Source organism: Poecilia reticulata, chromosome 6, assembly GCF_904066995.2.
Source record: "Poecilia reticulata chromosome 6, P_reticulata-male-v2, whole genome shotgun sequence".
Taxonomy (NCBI): domain Eukaryota; kingdom Metazoa; phylum Chordata; class Actinopteri; order Cyprinodontiformes; family Poeciliidae; genus Poecilia; species Poecilia reticulata.
Window position 1 is genome coordinate 11,075,997 of NC_088835.1, and position 16,725 is coordinate 11,092,721.

The window sequence follows — 16,725 nt, forward strand, 5'->3', positions numbered from 1 at the left end:
AAAATTAGGTCTCTTCTGTGGGCAATTGTTCACATTGGATTTTTTTCAAGACGTAATGAAATGAATAACCCCCAGAAAACAAAGAATGAAGTATAAATGTTTTACTAAAAAGAATTAGTTAAACATTAGAATTAGTAACTTAGTACACCGATTTGAACTTTAAACTATTTAAATAAAGTAGAAAACCGTCAGTGTGGGCTTAGTAAATAATAAGCTGTGCTGTGTCTCAGAACCAGTTCTCACTCCGTAACTGGTGTTGAGGTAACAAAGACTTCAGAGTCAAGTTTTGATAGACAAATGAAATGAGTGTTGATGTTTATAACGTTTAACAAGTACAAGTCATTAGGAAGAATAACATAATGTCACGTTTAATTCGATGATGGAAAAGGTTTAAACAAAATACATAGCTGAAGTTGTGTAGCTACACAACTAGTTAAAAAACTATAAAGAGTTATAAAGAATGAATCATTTAAGAATGTGTATGCTTAAATGACTAAAAAGGAAAAACTAAATGAATTCAAATGCTTTGAATTTTTCACAATTTTTGAATATCTTCATAATTTACTGTACTTGTGGGGAAGCTACAGCAAATGTAAACCTGAAACTGAGTTGAACCAGATCAGCATTTTGTTGCAGCTCTTTTACAGCACAGGCAGACGAAAGTCTGCTGCCAGCACCCGGTGCCGTGACCTCAGCGTGCCGACTCTACACTCGCACTGTGGGCCAACACATCTGGCTCGTTTTCGGCGATGGCTATCCAAACAAACGTGCAGGCTGTTCCGAGCCTGATGGAGAACATGATGGAGATCAATTAGCAGGAAATGAGGCGGAGAAACATTGACGTATGTGACGGGTGAAAGACGGCGAAACAACATGTTGCACTTTCACATGGTTAGTAAGTGTTGTAGATGAAGTATAAAGGCAGGGATAACCCTGTGGAGTGAGATACCCGTCTTTAAAAGTTGCTTCTTGATTAAAATACTAGTCAACAAATGTTCCAATTTTTTTTTAGCTGTTTCTATTGAAAAAATAAGGACAAACATTTCTGATCATAAACAAAACTGACTGAGTGGCCAAGTCAGTTTTGTTTATGATCAGAAATGTTTGTCCTTATTTTTTTCTCTAAAGCTATTTAGCTAATAATAAAAAAAACTTCTGATTTAGAGATATATTAAAGAGTTGATGGCTGAAGTATTCACTGCCAATGTAGAGGTGTTTACTTTTTGACCTCCAAATATCCCAGAAGATTCAGAAGACAACAAAGCTTATGTAAAAAAAATTTGTCTGAAAATTTACTCAAGTAAATGCAACTAGTTACTACCCACCTCTGGTTGTTTGACCTTATGCCTGTGCTGCCTGCTTTTCCTTCCTTCATTTTTACCGATGAAGTGGAATGAGAGCAGGAAACCAAAGAGGCATGTTTGTTTTGATCCTACATCTTCACCACAGACTCTGCCAGCATCTGCTAATACTCTGAGCACACCTGGCATATTACACAGGCTTATATCCTGCTCCTCAACACCTCACAAATGTGCTGATCCAGTCTCCCATTGTATAGTCCTTTCTCAGACTGTATGGCAGTCTCTTGCCCAGGTGTAATTAAATCCTAATCCTCCTGCTGACAAAAGCAGAGGTAGCATTCATTCATTTTGCAGCTGAGAATGCCTGATGGATCGCCACTAAAAGGTTAGGCGTAACACTGGGGTTTTGTCTGATATATTCACCCTGCTGCTGTGAAGCCTGGACATTTTTCTTTCCTCCATTCTTTGATATTTGTCAGGCTGCCCCAGTGCAGCTGTGGCTACCATCCGGTAGCTTGCCATGATCAGCGTGTGAACGTGTGCGTGAATGGAAACGACTGATTTCCTGTTAAGTGTCTTTGAGTCTGATGTCACTTCAGTTTTGTTAACCGACAATGCACGTTAGCTCAGCGGCGTTCAGCAGACATTTTAACAACAAAGTGACGGCCTACGTTGAAGAAACCCAGTATGGGCCATTTGCACTCATTTCTCAAACTAAACAGAACATCCCGAGATAACCAACAACAACAATCAAATCGTTTTAACAACATCACGACACCGCAATGTAAATGACTCAGTCAAGGAGGACAGTCGCCTACACAACACCCCTCACGGTAGGTCCAACCACAACTTGCACGTTCGGTTTTGATAAAGTGACCACTGTGGTGTTTATGTCACGTTATGTACACAAACAGCTGGCTGCGCTCTCATGTGAACACGCTGACTCAAGCCCCTAACCGTAATTTCTTTGCAACAGCCAGCTGCACGTTAGGCCACATGTTTACCCAGCTCTGGGAGATCAGTAGGTGTGAGTGAGCTCCAAAGGTATCAGGTTAGTGACTAACCAAAACTCCTACTGTTAGTAAAGCTGGGAACAGAGGGGGCGAATCAACTTGGGTTTTCCACAAACTCAAGCCACGTCCTCCACTGTTTGATGGCATGAGTGCTCTGCTGCATAGGCAGGTTTTACGTGACATCGGTGGTTTCGAATCCAGATGTAAGCAGTGTTTTCTGCTGTGCCGGCTACATACTAGTGTGTCAGAACATGAAGCACGGCAGTTCTGTTTGTTCACATTCCTGACCACAAGGAAGCACCGATCAGCGTACCAGCAGGTCACCTGGAAATTTCATCAGTTTCTTTTCAGTCTCCTGATTTAAAGCCTATTGACTTGTGTGTCTTTTCCAGATGCCGGCTGTTGAAAGACGGTAGGCGCTAGCGGTACACTGTCAAAAGGATTTTAACCCTTATGGTTTTTGTGTGGGTCAACTTTAATCCTTTTCCAACTTTTGGTAGGCAAAATATATTGTATCCTTCATATTATTGGCACAAGCTTTTATGATGGCATGAGAAATGTATATCTTTGCACAAAAGCATTTCCAGCAATTTTAAAAATTATCCAGGTTTCAAAAATGACAGTGATATTTGTGGTGCTGTGGTTCACATATGACACAGCAGGAGATATTGGCTTTGCATGCGTAGCTTAAAAGTTTTGTGGATGAAACATTGTTTTCCATTTATCTGACTTTAGGTTGCTTGGTTCAAAAGGAAAACTCAAACGTCTCTTTCCGTATCGAAACTCTCTGACTCATTCTGAACTGATACATCATCCCCTTGGTGATTTTTGAGACTGGTCTGGGCCCCTCCTCGCATTGGGACGCCAAATCTCCAAAGATGCCTGAACCAACTTAGCTCACAATCTCTGAATCGAGACACTAAGTTTAGCTGCGTGTATCCAGGATCTTTTCTTTTGGTCATGACCTTTACCTCATGCCCTTAAGTGAGGCTTGAAGGTTGGAGCGAAGAAGTTGAGACCTTTTGGTTTTTGGTTCAGCTGTGACTTCACTACAACAGACAATGACTGACCATAAAACCCCAAACCAGCTATCCATCTCCAACTCTACACCATCTTCATTAGTGAACAACAAACACAGATAATTGAACTTCTCTACTTGTGGCACTGAACAGTCCCTTTTTTAGGTTGAAAACCATAGTTTCCAACCAAAGGTACAACTAATCCTTTCTACGCACTGATTCAGTACAGACTGAAGGTCATTACCAGAAGAACCAGATCATCTGCCAAAAATATGGATGAGACCCCGAGATTTCCAAATCGGACATCCTTCTCTCCAGCTCTATGCCCATTATTTTCATTGTTCGTTTTATGGTTAAACTTCAAATTTCCACACCTTTTCCACACCTTTTCTGTCTTTTATTAAAGAAAAAATTTCCACACCTTTTCTGTCTTTTATTAAAGAAAAAATAAAGTATGCATCTTGTCAGCCACCCCCTCAAATATACAAATACATTTTTGGTCATGACTGTAGTTTTGTTTTATAGAAACAAAAGATTCCTTAACTTCTGTCAAGCTAAAATCTACTGAGTGTCTGTCAGTTCTGATTGACAGTGGGCCAAACGGCACCGATTGTATGTCAGCCTCACTTCTGCCAGTAAAAACAAGCAATTTGCAAGACAGGCATGACAGACGGTAACAGTCCAGGACCATGAACGAGCCTGAGAACAAGTAAATTAGCAAGCAGCAGCACAAGAATTCACACATTTAGATTATTCAGTCAGTCCAAGGTGCGAGTGTGCCTAGAGGTGTGTGTATCTGTGGATGTGAAGGCAACAGGATGTGCATGTTTGTGAGAAGGTCAAGGGCTCCAACAACCTGAGGAAAGAAGTTGGTAGAGAACCTTGCAGTTCTAGTCCAGACCTCTCCTGCCCATTATTAATACACAATAATTCACATCTGTAGGATGGAGCTGATATGTTTTGATCTTCCCATGCAGTCACACAAGGAAGCAGTATGATTGATGTGTTCATAGCATCCCGTGGATGAAACCGAGGTACATTTATAAAGCAGCTTTCCTACGGAGAAAGGCTTACTCTGGGTACATTTCATTCTTACAAGCATGGTGGTCTTTAGTGAAACGTTTTCCTTCTCAAAAATCATGCCTGCAGCGACATATCGAAACGCACATACAGGGCCATAAACAAACTGCCTTTACTGCTCTTTGGTTTGGTCCGATTCCATAGCCGTAGAAGGTGAAACATCCAAATCCCAGCATCCGCCTCACAGCTCTGGAAAAACCACCTCGTTCGCCCAACCAACACCTAATAAAACATTACAGGTTCCATTATTTAAAAAAAATAAAAAAATCTATTCATAGACCGTAAGATGAGAATCAGACATTAAACAAAGCATACGACAGTCACACGGAATAATCAGAGGGCTTAAGATTTCCTTAACTGCTAATTCTAAATTATTGCAAGCAGAAGTTTGTTTTAGTAACTCGGTGTGAGTGTGCGAGGCAGTCAAACTGGAGAGGAAAAAGGAAATGGTGAGCAGGGCGGTCCCTCTCTTGCAGGCAAAAGACAAACAGTTTACATGGTGTAAATTCTGGGTAAGTGGCACTCCAAACAGAGCAGAACAGGTACAGAAAACACCTCCAGGGGGCCGAGGCAAACAGAACTCACAAACCCCGTGTCACCACCTCGGCTGCAAGAGTCGCAATACATATTTTTCTTTAATGGCTTGTTTCATACATCTGAAATCTAAAATTAAAGTTTTATTGCCCCTTCTTTAGTGCCGGCATTCTCTTTTAATGCCAACAAAATGCTTTAGGAAACCTGAGTACAAAGTAACGGCTTACACACAGAGACATGCAATAAAAAGATGTGCTAAACTGTCAAATGAAGTTGTCGTCGTGTTTATTGAAAAGACCTCACTTACGTTTTTTTGTTTATTTTTTTCTTCTATGGGTGTCAGGAAGTTACAGGTACTTCCCTCACCTGACCAAGTCACAACTCCTGACCACGAATGTTTTCATGTGTTTGGCAGAAGACAAGTTAAATCTGTTATCTTCTCCTTAATATTGAGTTATAAACATGCTCAGATACACAACAGATGAAAGTACATGACCTGCTCTGTTTACAGTCACAGCTATGGTCCCACTTCATGTACAAGGAGCAGAAAACATTGAAGCAAAGACCAAAGTCTCTTTCTCAGGGCTTTGTGATTTTAGGGATGCACAAGCCTGGAAAAAAACTGCGCATTCCTGTAGTGAATCAGACCCTTATTCTTTTGTTTTGTTATGGAGGCTAACTGAACTGCTTTCATCTCGGCCATTTCGCCGGATCAGAATTTGATCAAACCCGAGATGCGAGTACTCTCACTCTTTTTCGTTCCAATCATGCAAGAGGTCTCAGTGAGCACATATTTCTCCCTACTGTCCTCAACCTTAGAAGTAAAGAATAATAGGAGCCGTCTCTGAATTACATGACCACTTTGTTAGTTTCCAAACCTTTGAGCTCCACGGAAAGAATGTGGTTTTGGCTGCGGACAAGTGGAGCCGTGGAACAGCTCTACCTCATCTGTGGTTTCATTTGTGTATGGATCTGGTTTTAAACAAGCATATGGGCCGGTTGCATGGCAAGCGAAGGGCGGTGTGTTTTTTTGTTTTTTTTTACAGGGCTGAATAATCTCGTTGCCGATGCAGCGCTGCGTCTTACTGCCATTATCCCTTTTCAGCACGGCAGAACCGTCGACCTGACACAGCTTCTGCAAATTCTGTCGCGCAATCACTGGCATCTAGGTCAGTGCATCTCTGAGGCACATGGAAAAATACACACACTCACACTGGGTTGGTCTTAATGTCAGCCCGCTCTCCACAGTTTACCCTCCTTGTTTCAGATGGAAACGCTAAGCAACCTTTGATGACGGCATTTATTGCCATCATAGCTCATGAATAATTGGAACGTTCAAGAAAAATAAATACGAAGAGAGCAATTTACACAGATTTACTGGTTGCTTGAATTTTTTCCTTACAGCCCAATGTCTTGACTGAGCATGGAGGAAAACCACTAGTCAAAAGTAAAAAACACAGAAGTGTCATAACACAGGTAAAAACTTTTGTTTTTTAATAACTTTACTACAATGTACTAATTACAGTATGATACCATTTTGTAAAATATCTGACAAAGTGATTGTGTAAAAACCTTACACCTATGACTTGGCTAAAGTTCTTGAAGGTAGGAGGGAAGGAAGCTAGTAATTCAAAACAAATTGTTCTCCAGTTCAGACTTGTCTCCCACTTACCCGGGTTTGATTCAATTTTACCAGGAAATTGTTAGGATTGCTGGTTAAAAGGACATGTTTATGGGTTTTAATGCATTTTTACCTTTAGATATTAACATTTATGCGTTTACAGTATGGAATAGGTGTAGAATAATAAACAGCTGGTATCAGGTAGGACAGGTGGACTCTAAAAAAAAAAAAAGGCTAGAAAAGCGTTAATTACAGGGTCACTATAAAGGCAAATGGCATTAAACACCCCATTCACACGCTTAAAACAACTACACATTTGAAAATATAAATGTTTTTTAGGAGGTGGAAGATGGGAGGAAAACAGAATTCCAAGAACCTATGAAAGAACTTTTTAAAAGTATAATTACCGTATTTTCCAGACTATAGAGCGCACCTCACTATAAGCTGCAAAGTTAAAAAATAAAATAAATTAGGAACGTACATATAAGCCGCACCGGCCTATAAGCTGCTGGTATCTCCGCCGCTCAGTTTTGCTGTGTCCCTAATAAATCTGCTATTAAGGACGCAGCACTCAGTCTCTAATGCCGAACCATAGATTAGTTCAGGCTGAGTTTATGTGCAGCGGCTCTATTTTCCTCCTGTACGGGCAGATCGATACGCCTCAACTTAAAAGCTGCATCATATGAACTTCTTCCTGTTGTTTCCATCATGAGGGGGTATGTGTTTGAAAACATTTCTCTGTCATGCCTGCTGCTAGCATGTGCTTGTTCTAAATGAAAATCAGCACTTTCTTCTTTGATTTCCAATATTGATTTCCAGTGATTCACTTCTTGCTAAAGAGCCCCCTGGTGGTTGAAGAAAAATCCACTGAAAAGCCGCATCGGGTTACAAGCCGCTTGGTTCAAAGCGCAGGGAAAAAGTAGCGGCTTATAGTCCGAAAAATACGGTAGCTTTTATTAAAACAAATTGCTTTCAACAAGCACAAAAACTGAAAACGAAACAAAATATGGAATCAGATATGTACAGATCTGTGATCAATAACACACAACCATACATTAACATACAGCCATGTGATTACTCATTAGCATGCTGTCTGTGTGCTGCAGTATGGTGGACCAGGGTGTATCTGCCACCCTCTCAATGGTTGGGCACAACTCTGATAATCCATAACTGTCTTGGGGATCTTGACAAGTAATTCATTTCTGTTGTCCAGGCTAATAACTTCTCCAGCAAACATTGCAACTATGTTTTATTTTCTCCAAGACAGCTTTCCTAAGAACTGGAAAGTCAATCTGGAAAGCAGAAGACAGTGACAAAGCCATTAAAGATGCATTAGAGAAGAGTTTACAGTTGAGTAGCAGGAATGCTGAAAATAGATAGCGGCTTTTAATGCCCACGTTTGGCAGGAAAGAGAGCGGTTTTCCACATTAATCAAAAGTGAGCCAGTTGCACTCACAGCCTGCTGTAGGTAATTAGTGGAACACTTTAAGTGAGCATTACCACAATTAAACTTATCCACCCTCGACAGCAGCCCAAACATAACACCGATCCTAGCCAGAGAATAATAATGGAAACCTTTAGGCTTTCTAAAGTTGGAGCTAATATTAGATTTGGCTACCAGAGTGGGAGGCTTAATACATTTCTGTAACAACCAAAAATCACAGCAATTACATCTGTCCCACCTTTTAATTGCATGGCAAAAGTAGAGGGGTTTTAGGTAACCACAAAAAAAGTTCACAATGGAGTTAGGAAACACGTTTTCAAAACCAAAAGAACAAACAAAATGTCATCATTGAGAGCGACTATTTTGTTCTCAAGCCTAAAATATGAAGATGTCCACAATATTATCTTAGAATATTATATCATCAACAGTTTTAAATCTTTTTTTACTTAAAATGTAATATTTTTACTATGTTTCTTCTGCTCTGCACATATGGATCCTTATGTGACATCAGTCACTTGTATAACTGTAAAGACAGCACATTTGGTAAGCTGCATCTGTAAAGCACCAAACTACATGTTAACTATTAATATAGCCACCCCAAGTAATCAACTGATATCAGTTTTTCCATATACTGTATGTGGACCTCAATAAATACAAATTTCAGTCACAGAACTTAAGACAAATTTTTCTTCCACTTGACTTTCCATAAATATGCTCGGATAACGAATTTTCAAACACATTTGACCTTTTTGTACCTTCCTAATGTATCCTAAACACCTTTAAAGTCACCATACACCCCTGTTATATTGAAGGCTGTAACACGGATGTGACAGGTTTCTGTAATAAGTTTTCTCAGTAGTACTTATTTTTTTGAGAAGCCAAATTTCAGTCTGCTTTGTTTCTGAAAGAACTAACAGCACTAAACTTCTAAAGCATATCACTCTGCAGTCATTGATTAATTGTGACATTGCGTTCTAATGCCAAAACATTCAGTGCCAGACCACTGGGAGAGTGGCAGAGAACTCTCGGGTCAAATGGATTAAGCTGAAGTTCTTTAAACAGAGCCAACAGTTTTAGTAAGACAATATCTTATACCGACAGCTTTTCTGCCAATGAACTAGGTTGTGCAATGAAGAAACAGTTTGGTATTCACAACCCCCTATACACTGGAAACCCTCAGACTGGGATAACAGAGTCAACATACAGAGGAAAACAAGTGAGCTGTATGTGAAACAGAGAAGGAGGAAGCAACATCAAGCTGCACGATGAGTCTGCAAACATTTTTGTCTCTAACTGCATGCAGTACCAGCAATGACTCAGAAGATATCTAAAAAAAAAGTTCTAGGTTGCATTCAGCAGCTTGGGCTAAATCTTCACAAGAGTGAAAAAAGAAAAAAAAAGTTTCCTTACCTGACGCTCCTCAACAGTTTTCTGCAGCTTTCCTGTCGTTGAATGGTCTGACGTGTGTGTCTGCATGTCAGCGGCTGTACTGGAATCACTCTGATTCAAGCAACAAACAGACACCTGTTTAGTTTTGCTTTGTATGCAAACAATAATCATTTAAAAAAAAGTTTTATCAATAGCTGGAGATAGGCACCAGCAACCCTCCCGACCGCACTAAGGGACCAGGGTGTAAAGAAAATGGATCAGGATGGATCATGGATGGAGCCTCCTACCTTACAGTATCCAGCGATCTGTTCCGCGATGCTGCTGATGTGCAGCAAGTATCGCTTCAATCTCTGCTGATACGTGAAGGCGGCGAGCTGAGCTTCGTTCTGCAGCGTCGCCACCTGAGCCACCAGGAGCTGCTCCCTCCGGTTCCACCTGAGCCGCGCCATCCGGGATGCCTGCTCCAGACCTGCGCCCCTCTCCTCCAAAGCACGTTTCACTGCCCGGAGCGACTCCACGCAGCAGCGTTCCTCCTCCGTGGTGTCCATGCTGTGACCGGTCAGCAGCAGAAGAAGTCGGCGTCTCTTCTGACAAACACTCCGAGCACGGTGACGCGGTTTTTTTTTTGTTTTTTTTTTTAGTACTCTGCGTCTCCACCGAGCGTCGGAGTCTAAAGGTTTCGCTCGCTGCGTCGGGTCACGCACACAGTTTGCGAAAGAAACTGTGGCGTTCGGGTACGGATATTTATTAAAGAGGAATTTTACATTTTAAATTCTCAAACTAGTCGGAGCAGTGAGAAAACAAAAACAAAGTTTGAATGTTCTGCGCAGTTTACGTTTCGCCGGTGCGTCCGTCGGAGTGGGGAGGAGGAATGACGTCTATGCTGTGACTGTCAGGATGCTGGGTTATTTGTTTTTGTTTCGTTTTTTTCTTCTTGGGTTTGTTTGTAGTTGTATTTTGCTCTGTAGTCTCTTATTCCTTGTTTCTGCTTTATTTTAGTTCAGTCCTTTCTTAGTTTGAAATGTTTAATTATTCCTTGTGCCTAGTTGTTTTTTGATGCGGTTTGTTTAATTTTCCTGTTCTCCTGTTGGTGTATTTTCCCTCGCCCACTCTCTCTCTCTCTCTCTCTCTTGCTCTCTCTCTCCTCGTCTCTCTCTCTTTTCTCACACCTGCAACCTGTTAGCCAATCAGTCCGGTCTATTTTCCCAGATTTTTCTCTCTCGGTACTTGACCTCCTCTCCTTCACTCACCCCTTGTTGGATTCTCCCATTGCCTGTGCCCAGTTCCTGTTTTGCTTTGCTCTGACTTCCTGTGTTTTATTAAGGTGTTTTTTCATATATTTTTTTTTTTTCCATTAAAATGCCTAATCTTATCTCCAAATGAAGAATTTAATTGTATGTTTCTCTCAAAAGGCTTTACATCATAACTTTTTCAACTATTTATATTCAAATGTACGTCTGGACCTACTTTATGAAATAGGCCCAGATTAGAAAATGAGCAAACAAAATTTCAAATTAACCAACCAAAATCTTTTTTGTTTTCTTTTCAATTTTGTTTGTACACAAACAAAACATGGACAGTCTTTACATGTAATTTTCATGTGTCTGTGTGAAAATTTGAAATGTCCACATATGTTGGTTGAGGACAAGTATGTCAGATGTATAAAAGTAAAGTGAATTTGACTCCCTGGCCTCCCACCACCACATGACAAAGAAAAGGAGTTCATAGAGTGTTATCTAAATAAAAAAAAAGAAAAGAAAAGGAAACTGATTTTCTTCAGATCAACAGATCACTACTTCTAAAAAAGAGTTCTTTTTTTAAATAACTTAAACAAGTTTGTTTGGGGAATTTGATGTTTATTACACATCTTTTCCACCAGAGGTCGCCCTCTCTCTCTCTGGCAAAATCAAACGTTACAAATACAAACCCTTTAACCTTTGTAAGAGTATTTTAAGCCTTCATAAAATTGACATTGTTGCCAGATATTTGCCTTGCTTCTTAAACAACTGTTGTTCTGCACACATGAAGCGTGTCTCAATGGGGCTCCTCAGTAGCTAAATACCCAACCCGGTTAATCTGATTGAGCGGCATGACAGATTCTCAGATATCAGGTCCCACTTCAAACAGCCTGGTTATGGTCTGCTCTGCGCACCAGTTCAGAGTGAGTGCTGTGTCATCAGAGAACAGGTGTGTGTGTGTGTTTTTTTTTTAATGTATAATATGATCTACTGAGGCACAGTTCCACAATATAGGTGTGCTAGAAGGTCTGAGACATTTCTTGCAACACAGTCACTCTTGCAAAAAGAAAGTTGCTGTTTAACTTCACAGAAACTGATTAGTCAAAGAGCATGCTGACTTTTACTTCTAGGGTTTTGGGGTTGTGCATTGCTTGTTTCAGAGGAAAAAAAAAAAAACATTACAAGCAACCACTGGGTATCATTCTTATCACAAAGGCCACATGTTTGTACTGATAAGCTTCAAAATAATAGCACTGAAAAAATTGTCCTGCCCTTGTTTTGTTCAATTTGCGAGCTATCTCACTGAATAACAACAACGGCCTCAATGACCTGTAGATATAAATCAGATTGATGTGTTTTAACTTAATTTACAAAGAAAAGTGTTAACTATTTGCCTTTTATATTTGTCTTTTATGATACCTAATAAGAGGCAAAACTCCTCAGCTGGTTCATAATGAAAAATTGGAGCTATTCTCATATGTAATGGAAAGCACTTTAAAATGCTACACTTTGCTAAACCTTTGATAACCTTCAAATGAAACCTTGTTAAAATGAATAAAAAAGTCTGGAACTTTTATCAAATATTTTAATTTAACCACTTTTCTTTTCGAGTGCATTCAGTTTTCTTTGAAAGTCAATTTGTAAACGGACCCCATTTTACGCTTCATTTTATTTATCTTGTCTATTGGTTTTTGCTTAAGTTCTACTTTTATGTGTTTAATTTAGTTGTATAAATGATGTATAACAGTTTACCTGGTTCAAACTATAATTGAATGCACTTTATGAATTGCATGCATTTTCTTTACTTAGTAAATCTCTGGACGGAAATGAAAATAGGTCATTTTGTTTAAATTGAAGCTATGTATTCATCAATTTCATTTAGTTGCCTGATCATTCCCAGCATCTTTGGTTTGAAGCTATCGGCATCAGAGAGGTGTAATGATAAAAGAACCTGAAGTTCTAAAAAGATGTTTCTAAACATCCAAAGACGTGTTGAGACGTGTCTTTGGTTCATTCGAGCTACGAGAGTCAGTGAAGATGACTTCAGCAGATAACAGACATTTCTTGTTGACGTTGTCATTGCTCTCACGTAGAAACAGCATCAGTCAGTGCAACGTGTTTTCATTTTAAAACCAATGGCTCAATTCTGCTCTCCCATAAAGTCAACAAACACATTTTTCCCCATACATCATGGACGGCAAGCAACACTTTGTTAGAATAAATTTAAAAAAAACCTTGACAACAGCTTTTACAATAATTTTTTTTGGTCCATCACTGTAATTCTGTTCTGTTCTTCCATTTGGACTTAATTTATTTGTGCTTCTGTTTTGATCTTTTCTTTTTTGCTTACTTCATGACACCTTGCCATTTCAGTCTTTTATGCAAGTAATTTGTTTTCACATTGTTTGTGCTTTGAATTTGTTTCTTTATAACAGTATTTCCTTCTGTTTACCGTTTATTTTTTCATGTTTCTTTCCCATTTTTTCCTTATACTCTTTGCTTTGTATATTCGTCACCTTACCCTCAGCCAACTGCCTCATTTGCCTCCACCTCCCTGCTGCATCCACTTACCTGTGATTAGCTCCCCTGGTTCCTTTGTCATTTTCACCTCTCCCTTAGTATTTAAGCTCCTCTTTCTCTTCCACTCCCTGCTGGACCACCATTATTCCTCTTTGTTATTTACTGTTACTTCAGTTGCTTCTCTGCTGATTGTTCTTTACCCTAAAATTGTAAACTTAAAAAATGCCATAATGCAAGTAAAATGTTTGGATTCACAAGACACAAAACACAACAGCACCACAATATAGTTAACTACACCTTTATTGTTCCTTGTCCAGTCAATGAGAGCTTTAAATTTCATCCCTCATATATGCCATTCATATCAAAGTATTAATTTCCAGCAGACAGCCACACATGCTGCCAGAACCACCAATAATGCAACCAAAACTCCAAGCATTAAGTATGCAGGGGACTGCAGGACCGTTAGTCAGCAGAGTGACATGCCTTTAGTCAGTTTACATTTTCTCTAAATGACTAAATGACTTCTTCTACAGGCCTCAGACGAGATGACGGGTCTATTGAAGCTTAGCAGCTAATGCCCATATTAGTCTAAGATCTCTACGGTCTCTGACGTAAAGGGATGCCACTCGGGATTGGAATGTGTTTTACAATAGTTTCGGAAGTTTCCACGATGTTGGTACGCTGTCTCCAATCTCATGCATGGTAGTATGCGGAGCCACAGCCCTGTCCAAAATGTAGAAGTTCAAGGCATTCATGCATTTGGCAATTTTTTATTATTTATTTATTTTTTACTTTAATGAATTGTGGCATGAAGAGAAAACCAGGAAAAAGCACTTTGTGGTGGACACCGATACTGTCACAATGTAGAAGCATGACCAGCATCCGTCATACAACAAAATGATTCAGAGGAACTCAAAATGCAGCATTTGTTCCTCCATTTGAGGGACATAAACTTTAAAATTTGACCAACCGGACTCGGGTCAAAACGTACAAATATAACAATAAAAAAGACAAGTGATAATGTCCATAAAACTCTGATCATATGTTAATAAAAACACTAAACTAATGCATTTAAAACAACGTCCTGAGCTCCGGATGAGCTCTTACCGCTGATAGAGATGGCTTTGCTTACCTTTTGCTTATATCAGATAATTAAAAATGCATTAAATAAGACTCCTGTTACAGAAGCTCAGCCAAGAGTCCCGTTAGAAAACATGAAGTTGCCACAGTTCTATCAAACATTGCACATTTACAGAAGGGCATGAGGTGCGCTACTGTTTCACTTTTACCGTTATTAGCCGACGATGAGCGACATGAAATAAAATTGCTTACATTAAATGAAGTGCTAACATTCTTTACAAAGCACCAGCTGGCACCACTGAGGATCTAATGATACAGTCAAATCAAAGAAGGTTCAGATATTTTTGTTTTGTTTAGTTTTCTTTAGTTTTTCTCAGTCATCTTTCTCAATGTTAGCCAACGTTTCTGGCAAATCTGAGATCACTGCACAGCTGGACCAGTATAGCTGGAAATAATCAGTGTTGGATGTTGATATGCATTTAAAACTACACATTTAAACACATTTCCTGTTTCTGGGGAGATAACTGCACGTACTAAACTTTTTTATTTTTTCTTTATTTTACTTCCACCTAGCAATAATGTTCACTCTTTGGAATTGGGATTACCAGAGTTTATGCTATGTTCTAAATCAGAAGCTATAACCTTTGTGTTTTATCAATACAGCAAGGTAAATTTAGTCTAACAATACAATATCAATAATCCAATATATTAATTCTGCATGAAATAAATTGTGCTTTCTCTGAATAAAATCCACAATGCAAGCGGTTGAGATTGCTTTGACTGTATCGCTGTAAGACAGTGATTATTAAAAAAAGTCACTGAACTGAACATGAGGAGAAAAAAAAAAGACAGTTTATAATTTTTATAAATGCATACACTTGCCCTTCACAGCTAGTTGTTGACCTTTTGCAAGGAAATGAACTGAAAACAAAACAGTTGAAAAGAGGTAAGAAAATGAAACGCAGCATTTTTACATCAGAAAAGTCTGGTTTGAGATGTGAAACAAAGGGGGAAAAGAATACAGAAGAGACAACATACGCAAATCTAGAACTTAAAATTTTGGTCCTGACCTATTTTTGAAACAAATCACTGTGAAAGACAAGAGTAATCATTTATGTAAGGCATTTTAAGTTGACAGAACTCCTTTGAGATTCCTTCAGAGAGGCCTTTAGTGGATAAATAAGGAAAATCTTTGTCCATTTTCCAATTGTTAATCCATTTCCATTTTCCACAAACACTTCCTCATAGCTGGAATGTGACACTCTGGATTAGAATATTGTGGAAAGAGTCTTGGATCTTTTACAGGTGTGCGAACCTTTAGCAATCACAGCCAGTCTTCATCCCAACTCTGAGAGGACAAAGATGGCGCTACATTCAGAGGTTCAGAAGGAGGAGAGCCACGAGGAGCATTGGGAGGATGCTGAGAGATGAAGAGGACATGACTGCTCCACCTGAAACAGATGGACAGACAGAGGCAAATAAAAGAAGAATTGAATGCCTAAGTTGATGGAAAATAATAATAATAAAGAAAATCTGCTACCTAAATGTCCCGTTGATGCATCAAAATCATCTAAAAAAACCAAACAAATTTTGAAAAGTGCTCAGAGTGCAATTTTGTACTTCATCTGACCCTGTTATTTTAAATAAAGGTGCCTTGTGTTGTTATCCCTAAGCACAGTAACAGATTCCCTTTGTTTTAAGCATGGCATTTTGGATTGGATGGCGGAAACTTAAAGAAAACTGGGAGTTCCACCAGCACAATGATCACACAACCACATGAAATTGAAAAAGCAGGTTAACTTCAAGCTTTTAGAATGATCCTCTCGAGTCCCAGACATCAACCCAATCGAAAATGCATCGAGTAAACCCAAGAAGCAACATCTGTATGAAGAAACTCTCTTGATTAAACAACTAGAGGTGTATGGTCAAGGTCCAATTTGCTGAGAGACAACCCAAGCAGTGTGAAGCAGCTATGCCCCTAATAGATGTATGGTTGGAAGGCTGTCCAAACACACCAGCAGATATTTTCTGGACATATTTTGACCTGACCTTCACTGTGGGCAAACCACATAACAACCAAACAATGGCTAACTACCGTATGCATTTAGCCACAGAGTGCCATCGCATAAGAAGCGCTACGTTTAGAGTTCATCTTTCTCTGACCACGTTCTTCAAATGACAAAACTGAGAGGACTGAGATGACCCCAGATAGCTCTGCTTTCGTCAGCTCCTCGCATTCGAAATCCGTCACGACTTAAATTCCAGAGTCTGTGAAATCAAGCTGTCAGGTAGAGTCTGGGTCTGAATGATAAGGAAGGAAGAGAACCGCAGGAGGGGTTTCCTTTTCTCATCAAGATCAATTACAGAGGCTTAAGTTCTCCTCCGTTCGGCGGCCTGCCAGCCGGTCACCCAGGCAGCGAGCAGATCAGTCAAGAGGCCGACGAGGCTTTGGTCACAGACCATCTCATCCCTCCAATCTAAGGTAT

At 39.6% G+C, this 16,725-nt stretch overlaps 2 protein-coding genes across 4 annotated transcripts in view; both read right to left on the reverse strand.

Annotated features, from left to right (window-relative positions):
* LOC103465852 (PDZ domain-containing RING finger protein 4) overlaps positions 1–10,882 on the reverse strand; it is a 130,791-nt gene extending 119,909 nt beyond the window's left edge. The window contains exons 1-2 of the mRNA XM_081607870.1: positions 9,689–10,882; positions 9,423–9,512 (exon numbers count right to left, since the gene is read on the reverse strand). Of these exons, the coding sequence (XP_081463996.1) occupies positions 9,423–9,512; positions 9,689–9,949 (351 nt within the window). The 5' untranslated portion in view covers positions 9,950–10,882. The remainder of the gene's footprint in view (positions 1–9,422; positions 9,513–9,688) is intronic.
* Positions 10,883–13,441: 2,559 nt separating this feature from the next.
* cntn1a (contactin 1a) overlaps positions 13,442–16,725 on the reverse strand; it is a 68,034-nt gene continuing 64,750 nt past the window's right edge. For all 3 annotated transcript variants that reach the window (XM_017305355.2, XM_008411005.3, XM_081607869.1), the window contains exon 24: positions 13,442–15,690. In XM_017305355.2, the coding sequence (XP_017160844.1) occupies positions 15,614–15,690 (77 nt within the window). In that variant the 3' untranslated portion in view covers positions 13,442–15,613. The remainder of the gene's footprint in view (positions 15,691–16,725) is intronic.